This window comes from Myotis brandtii, unplaced genomic scaffold, assembly GCF_000412655.1.
Source record: "Myotis brandtii unplaced genomic scaffold, ASM41265v1 scaffold1020, whole genome shotgun sequence".
Classification (NCBI taxonomy): domain Eukaryota; kingdom Metazoa; phylum Chordata; class Mammalia; order Chiroptera; family Vespertilionidae; genus Myotis; species Myotis brandtii.
The window spans coordinates 683,025-690,687 of record NW_005353406.1 but is presented as its reverse complement, the minus strand read 5'-3'; the positions used below and the strand labels follow the sequence as shown (position 1 = coordinate 690,687).

Sequence of the window (7,663 nt, the reverse complement as noted above, 5' to 3'; positions counted from 1 at the left end):
GGGCAGTGCCTGAAGGGGGCGGGGCGATCCCCAGGATCGCTGCAGAGGCGGGTGGGAGCTGGCTGTCCTGTAGTTGCAGACTTGCCTGAACCGCTGTCTCCCTTTGGGGGCTTGGGCCACTAGCTGGTATGCTCTCGTGTGGGGCCACGCACCCGGGCAGCGCCGTTCTTACACGGGTGTCAGGACTGGACCCCCAGACCACAGGGCCAGCAGCCTGCGGGACCTTCGCCTGGCCATTTCCGGGGGGTGGTGACGCAGGAGGACTAAGGGTCTGCCTCCCCACACCCCTCCACCCCACTGCACCTGGTTCTCGCCCTGGCCAGCTCTCCGGCAGGCCCTGCGGCCCTGGCCTGGTGGCTCCTGCAGTGTGTGGAGGCCAGGGCCCTGGGCTGGGCCTTCTGTGAAGGACGTGGTGATTGGCGCTTCCACGGCCAGCGGAGCCTAACGTAGAGCCAGCACCATCCTGCCCAGCGAGGGCTCCAGCAGCGCCCGCTTGTCTTGCTCCTTCTCCTCTTGTCTGTGCCCACAGCGGGCGCACTGTGCCCTTCCAGGGGCCTCCTGCAGCCTCCAGGCTCTCCTGCCCCACGAGGCAGAGTTGGGCAGCGTAACCACCTGTCCCCTGGCTGTCTGGGGCAGGGCAGTCAGATCCGCCCTGGGGCAAAGGGCGGGGTCTGGAGAAGCCGGGGTCAGCCCAGGTCCCTCTGCTGCCTCCTTGGGGCCTGAGGCCAGGGAGGAGGTCGGGCTGACAGGGCGACTCGGAGCTGCCTACTTACGCTTGTTTTTGTGCCTCAAGGAGCCACCTTCCTCGTAAGTTTTGGAAACTCCGAGAAATCAGAAACGATGGTTTGTCGTCTTTCCAGCAACCAGAGGTAAGAGGCAGAGCCCTCGGGCACTGGCAGCTGCCCGCGAGCCCCGGTGACCGGGACGCCCTCCGTTTGACAGGTACCTGCTGCTGGACGGGGCCAGCCACCGCGAGATCGAGGTCACACACATCTTGGCCGTGCAGGTCCTCACGGAAGGCTTCCCCGCTGGAGGTACATGCGCCTGCCCCTCATGGAACGGAGGCCGGGGCCAGCCGGGCGGCAGGGACGCAGCGGCACCGAGGTCGGGGCTCCCTCTGGGCAGGTCCTGGAGGTGCCTGCCCTCTCTGTGGACTGGTGCTGCTTCGTGGCTCTGGGAACTCGCCAGGCGAATGGGGGGGGGGTGTAGTGTGTACATCACGGAAGGCTTCCCCGCTGGAGGTACATGCGCCTGCCCCTCATGGAACGGAGGCCGGGGCCAGCCGGGCAGCAGGGACGCAGCGGCACCGAGGTCGGGGCTCCCTCTGGGCAGGTCCTGGAGGTGCCTGCCCTCTCTGTGGACTGGTGCTGCTTCGTGGCTCTGGGAACTCGCCAGGCGAATGGGGGGGGGGGGTAGTGTGGGCAGGAGGAGGGGCGCCTGAGCGTGTTTACTCAGGAGCTCCCCCATAGCGCTCCGGCCAAGGCTGCAGGCCACGGGCGGCTGGCAGCACCCAGATCCCAGGGGCTGGAGTGTGTCTGCGAGCACCAGGCCTCCGCTTTCCTGCGCGAACTTCCCAAGGTCCAGGCCGCCGGGATCTTTCCCACTGAACTTCTGGGCCCCGGGGCTGTCTCTCCCTGGAACCCACCGACTTAATCCATCTTGCTTTCTGTTTTCTGATGGCTCTTGGCTGCTCTTCTCTCCTGCCTGCCCACCTTCCTGCCTAGACAAAGACACGCACACTTACACCAGCCTCCTGGGGAGTCCGCCCGCCTCCGAAGGTCAGCCTCGCTCCCAGCATGCCGTGGGCCGTGCCCCGCCTCTGCTGCGGGAGGTGGGGGGTCGCACAGGGCCTCTGAGAAATGCTCATTCACTCCTTTTGGCCAGTTTGAAAGAGGGTTGGCATCTAAGCACCAATGGGAATGTCCTGGGGAAGACAGGGATTTGCTGTTTTCCTCACCCCAGGGGAGTGTCACCCCTGTTTCCCAACCTCTTGTTGGAACTGCTGTCCCTGAGCAGGTGGGGTGCAGGGTGTCGGGGAGCAGGGCATGGGTGGCCCTTCCGGCACCTTCCTGACCGTCACAGCGGGCGCACTGTGCTCCTCCAAGGGCCTCCTTGCGGCCCCCGGGCTTGCCTGTCCCGATGGGGCAGAGCGGGCAGTGTCACCACCTATTCACAGGCTGTCTTGCCAGTGGGCAGTCAGATCCACCCTGGGGCAAAGGGCAGGGTCTGGAGAAGCTGGGTCAGGTCAGCCCAGGGGGCCTCTGCCACCTCCTTGGAGCCTGAGGCCAGGGTAGTAACTATTCAGGTTTGTCAGCCCGAGGGACTGTTGCAAAGTAGCCAGAGGAGATGGCCCATGTCCCTGGCTGTGCCAGTGACACTCCTTACAGTCAGGAGGTGGGTGGAGCCACCAGACTGACAGACAGGAGCGCAGGCGTGAGCTCCTGACAGGTCATAGGAGGCCTTCGGGCCTCTCAACCGGGGCTCCCCCCACCGGCCTGGCGCAGAGAGGGCTGGAGGCAGGGAGGGGCTCCCAGAGGAGAGCACTGCCCAATGGGGTGGCCTCCTGCAGCCGCCAGGTAAAGTGTAGGTGACTCACCAGGGGCCTGCTGTCCACATAGCCGTCCTCGCTGCCGGGCACTGAAGGGCCCCTCATCCCGAGTGGCTGGTCCTGGGAGGTTTTGGCAGGAGTCATCCCGGGGAGCAGCTGGCCCCACAGAGATGGGCACCATCTCCGCGCCCCGTCCCCCGCGTGGCATCGCGGCGGGAGCTCGAGTATCGGTAGATGGGCCCTGGGCTGGTGCCTCCCTGGTGCTAAGCCCTGCACAGCTCCCCCGGCCGTGACCCTGGTCCTCAGGTGGGCAGCACTGACCGCCTGGCCTCTGCCCTGGTGCAGGCAGGGGTGACAGCTGAGCACAGGCCCCTGCCACCTCCTAGACCTGCACCAGGGTAGGGAGTGGCGTCTGAGCCTGCTGCCTCCCTCCCCCAGGGGGCGCTGCGCGGGCCACGGGCATGTCCCTGCAGTACTCGGCCCCAGGGGCGGAGGTCGTGGCCCAGCTGAAGCTGACTGCAGGGGAGGATGCACACGGCAGCAGGAAGCAGGCGACGGCGTGGCTGGCAGCCATGCACAAGGTACGGGCCGTGGTGGTTGGCACAGGGGCAGGCAGGAGGGGCCCAGCTTCCCCAGGGCGAGGCTGCCCCCCAGCTCCAGCCGGGCAGGACCAGCACAGTTCTGTTTCTGTTGCCATGCAGGCCGCCAAGCTCCTCCACGAATCTCGGGACCAGTAACTGCACGGGCTGGAGCGCGGAGCCTGCTCGCTGCCTCGCCCGACCCCAAGCGCGGTGGGAAGGCAGCGCGAGGCTCTGGAGGAACAGTCGTGTGCGCTTACCTCGTGCGACACGTGCACGTTCACTAACGCTCCAACCGCTCCGGCTCGAGAGCCTGCGTTTTCCTGGTGATGCCTAAGTGGGTGGAGACCCAGCTACACAACCGCTGAACTGTTTGTAGCATAACCTTTGCCATGTTTGTACGAGTCCAGGCTTACCAGGAGGTTCTGGACCCTCGTCTTCGTGAATTGTCTCACGGGTGATCCGGGCCTGCGGGAGCCGGGCGGCAGATGGCACTAATGGCACTAGGGCACTAACGCGGGCTATGCAAGCCTTTCATACTTCACTACAGGGGAGGAGCCAGCTGTGTATTTTGTACTTTTCACTCACTGTTTCACTTTATTAGAACAATTGTACAACAATTTGTATATGAAGCTTGATTAAACCCTATTTTAAGAATATGGGCCAGGCCTTGCCTCACTGTCGGGACCACTGCGCGTCCCTGTGGCGGCTCCGATCACTCAGGACACAGACTCGCAGCCACGGGGAAACAGTGTTTATTGCGCACGTTACACGGCATCGGGTGGAGGGGGCCCCGGCAGAGGCTGCCCCGGGGTCTTCACGCTCCATCAGCACTGTGTACACTCAATGCTTAAAGGGGACCAGTACAGCAACGGTCTATACACACGTCTATACAGAATTATACACAGACTCGTCCATGGAAAATAAAGCCTACGGGCCTGGAATTTAATGAGAAAGACTTCTCGACATCTCCAGCATCATCCTCGTAGTTGCGAATGTCTAGTCAAAAATACTTTTGGTATAAAAGCCTGTGCGTTCAGCTGCCTTCGGTGAAGGGCCTGCCAAGGTCACCACATCACGGCTGGCCCAACGGGGAGGCCCACCCTCATGCCCACAGCTGCCCCTCCTGACGACCATGCCACCCGAGTGACCGACCTCAGGTTCCTGGCCGGTGGGGGGCAGGGTCTGCCTACACTCAGGGCCCACCAAGCCCCAACCAGGCACAGAGCCAATGGCATTTCTCTTGTTTCTGGTTCCCGTGAATGAAAACCGAGGGGCTGAGGGGGGTAAGAACCACACCTGGGCAGCGAGGGGCTGCAGAGAAGGAAGCGAGGAGGTCAGTGCTGACAGGCTCCTGGCCATGGTCCCTTGGTCTTGAGGTCCCTGCCTGGGGCCTGAAGTCCAGCCCCGCACCACGGGCCGGAACAGGAAGTGGAGCCCCGTGTCAGGGCCACTGCACGGGTTTCCCTGCAGGCTCCTATGGTCATGAAGGGAAGGACCTGGTGCTGAGGTGCCCAGCGGCAGGCGGGCAGGGCTCGGGGGAGCACGCACGGCAGTGGGCGCGCTCACTGCTGGTGAGGGACATGGAGCATGAGGGTGGCCTTGGGGCCAGTCAGGCCACTGGTCTCCACTGGCAACCATCCGGGGGTTCACTCTCGGGCTTCTATTGGCACAGGCGTAGAAAGCTGGGCATTTATTTGGGTTGACAGTCATTGGCAAAGCTCAGTCCTCTGGAGGCGGCTGGAGGAGGCCTCCCGAGCCTGCGGTTCACATTGTGGGCTTCTGCTGCGTGAGCACCATAGACTTCAGCTTCCGCGCAGGGACGCAGGCGACCTCAGCGGCTCCTTGGCGGGGGCTCAGGCCAGCGTTCGCTGCCGGGGCTGGATCCGAGGACACAGCTGGAAGGACAGCGTCCAGGTCCAGCTCCCGTCAGCCGCCCAGGAGGCCCTGCCCGACACCCAGAGCACCCGCACCCAGCCCACCTCCACCCGGTCCGAGCCCCCTCTCTCACAGCGACCTGCAGGCTCTCCCTCTCCCCCCTCCCCAGTGAGCAAGTTTCTGGGCTGCAGAGTTCTGACTGGCGTGAGATGGGGCGCCCGAGGGAGTTCCCACGAGAAAAAGGCACTGAGCAGCTGGGCTGGGCCCCCCGCAGGGCCGACCGCAAACGCCCGCCTGCAGAGCACTGAGCGTGAGGAGGGCAGTGCCTGCCCGCGGGCCCCAGCAGGACAGGCCACGCTGGACAGCGGATTCCGGGCACTCACCCCCAGCAGGTTTCTGGGCACGTAGCCCTCCCGGTCGCCCAGGCGAGCCCACCACCACTGGGTCTCGTGCTCATCCTTGCGCCTCAGGATGGTGATGGCGTCGCCTTCTCGGAAGGACAGCTCGTCGCTGTTCTGGGCCTCGTAGCTCCACAGCGCGTACACCACGCCCTTGTTCATCACGCCCAGCTTCTCCTGCACCCCTGTGGCAGGACGGCAAGCGGTCAGGCCTCAGAGGATGGGCAGCGAGAGCCCCGCTGCGGGGCCAGGCCGGACGCTCTGCTGCTCTTGGGCGGCCCAGCGAGGCCGAGGCCAGGCTGTGGGTCGGAAGCCAGGCCCAGCTGCTGCCCATGGCCACACCCCAGCAGGTAGGCACTGCCGCTTGAGGTTCTGAGTCCAGAGACATTTCTTGGGGAGAAACGTACACCTCACATCTAGCACAAAGTCGGGGACCAAAGAGTGGGGTGACTGCTTGGAGGGCAGCCGGCACTCACACGTGGCAGTGAGGGGCCGGCCCACGCCCAGGAAAGCCCTGCAGGCTGGCGACCTGAGTGCCTCCCTCCTCCCCGCCCACGGTCACTGTCCCGCCATGGGCCTCCCGGGCTGGCCGCCTCCTCGGTACCGGCAGCTTGTGTTTAGCCAGCTGCACAGCACCCTCCTGCCGACTCGGACTTTCAGACACGTCTCAGGAGGGAGCGAAGGGACAGGGGCTTCCCTCTGAACTAACTGGCTGCCCCTGCAGTTAGGGCCCGGTCGGCCGGCCCAGCGCACGCCCCCTGCAGGCCGAGAGGACGCCTGCGTACCATACAGAAACTGGGAGCACTGGATGTAGCCCTCCTCCATCTCCTCGCACTTGTCCGCAGCAGTTTCAATGTCACTGATGGTCGAGGCAAAAATGGCGGCACCGCTCTCCACCAGCTGTTTGCAGAGGTGCACGCTGTTGCAGGAGGCGGCGCAGTGCAGCGGCGTCCTGCAGGGCGGGAGGTGAAGGCGTGTGTGGCCCCTGGAGTGGCAGGCCCTGGGCTGCGGAGCCTCAGTGCCCGCACCTCCCGTGCTGTCTGCAGTGGTGTGGTGTCCACTACCACCTGTCCTGGGCCTCACACACACGCCTGGAGGGCGCGGCTGAGGGACACCCGAGACAGGTGCAGGCAGCTGCCTGAGGCTGACAGCGACCCCGGGAGGCCGGGCCTCCACGGCAGCACCGGGCCCCGCAGCCACGACCCAGCCACTAAACAGACAAGAGTCCTGACTGCTGAAAACGTGGCCGGGCTGTGCGTTAATGACCAGGTGGACAGACTGAGCCACAGCCCGGCCCGTGTGGCTCAGCTGGTTGGGCTTCATCCTGTGCAGAGAGGTCACGGGTTCGATTCCCAGTAGGGGTCATGCAGGAGGCAGCTGATTAATGTTTCTCTCACTGATGGTTCTCTCTCTCTCCCCTCCCTTCCTCTCTCTTTAAAAAAATCCATAAACACATTTAAGAAAAGGGAAGCACGGCTGTGCCTTTTACAACATCCTCCAGAAAGCAAAGCGGGGGGTGCTGAGCAGCCCAGGACGAGTGGGCGCCCTGTCCCTCACCCTTCACTCCCTGTGCTCCAGACCCTCGGCCCCTCTGCCCCGTGGGGGGGCTCACCAGCCATCGCTGTCGGCGGCGTTCACGTTGACACCGAAGTCCAGTAGGAACCGCACGATGTGGTGGTGGCCGGCGCAGACGGCGTTGTGCAGCGGGGTGATCCCTTCGTCGTTGGGCTTGCTGGGGTCTTCCACCTGGGACACAGGGTGTGTGAGCCACGCCTGCGCGTGTGGGGCGCCCAGGCAGGGGCTCCGCTCGGCTCACCTCGTAGATGATCCTCTGCACCAGGTCGAACTCTCCCTCCAGGGACGCGTCCAGGAGCAGCGCCAGGGGGTTGAAGCGGACGCGCAGCCCGCGGCCCGTGCGCTCGGAGTTGGGTTTCTTCAGGTTGGTCCGCTTGCTCTGTGAAGAGGAAGCTTGGATTTAAAGGGGACCCCACGAGCCAGGGGGTGACACCCAGCTTCACTGCTCCCTCCGGAGCGGCAGCTCCTTCCCACCAGCTGAGGGACTCCCAGCCGCTCGCTCCCTCAGCTCGGCCTCCCTCCAGGTCCCAGGGGCAGCTTCCCTCCTCGGGCCTCCTGGGCCTCCCGGCTGGGCCTCCAATACGAGCCCGTGGAGCCCTGCCCTGGGCCTGACTCCCTATGGGCCGGGACCCGTCTGCCACGCCCAGCGCGCCCAGCACAGCGCTGGCTCCTCCTCAGCACAGGGG

General features: G+C 64.8%; 2 protein-coding genes across 4 annotated transcripts in view; one reads left to right on the top strand and one right to left on the bottom strand.

Moving 5' to 3' along the window:
- Positions 1–48: 48 nt before the first annotated feature.
- On the top strand, positions 49–3,783 carry ZFYVE21 (zinc finger, FYVE domain containing 21). Of its 3 annotated transcripts, none has more exons than XM_005853263.2 (5): positions 49–869; positions 943–1,034; positions 1,677–1,778; positions 2,987–3,129; positions 3,250–3,783. In XM_005853263.2, the coding sequence occupies exons 1-5, from the start codon at positions 841–843 to the stop codon at positions 3,283–3,285; spliced, it is 402 nt and encodes a 133-aa protein (XP_005853325.1). In that variant the 5' UTR covers positions 49–840; the 3' UTR covers positions 3,286–3,783. The 3 variants fall into 3 exon arrangements, with proteins under 3 accessions (XP_005853325.1, XP_005853326.1, XP_005853327.1); XM_005853264.2 differs by having other exon boundaries at positions 54–869; positions 1,725–1,778; XM_005853265.2 differs by lacking the exon at positions 1,677–1,778 and having other exon boundaries at positions 57–869.
- Positions 3,784–3,865: 82 nt separating this feature from the next.
- The window catches only part of PPP1R13B (protein phosphatase 1, regulatory subunit 13B), a 59,379-nt gene continuing 55,581 nt past the window's right edge, over positions 3,866–7,663 (bottom strand). The window contains exons 12-16 of the mRNA XM_005853266.2: positions 7,219–7,370; positions 7,015–7,148; positions 6,188–6,354; positions 5,388–5,587; positions 3,866–5,024 (exon numbers count right to left, since the gene is read on the bottom strand). Coding sequence (XP_005853328.1) covers positions 4,983–5,024; positions 5,388–5,587; positions 6,188–6,354; positions 7,015–7,148; positions 7,219–7,370 — 695 coding nt within the window. The 3' untranslated portion in view covers positions 3,866–4,982. The remainder of the gene's footprint in view (positions 5,025–5,387; positions 5,588–6,187; positions 6,355–7,014; positions 7,149–7,218; positions 7,371–7,663) is intronic.

What these genes read in the sequence shown, in the direction of transcription:
- ZFYVE21 (XM_005853263.2), top strand. Translation starts at nt 841, where the DNA reads ATGGTTTGTCGTCTTTCCAGCAACCAGAG. An exon ending in CGTCTTTCCAGCAACCAGAG is followed by an intron (nt 870 to 942) that starts GTAAGAGGCAGA and finishes TCCGTTTGACAG; the next exon opens with GTACCTGCTGCTGGACGGGG. An exon ending in GGCTGGCAGCCATGCACAAG is followed by an intron (nt 3,130 to 3,249) that starts GTACGGGCCGTG and finishes GTTGCCATGCAG; the next exon opens with GCCGCCAAGCTCCTCCACGA.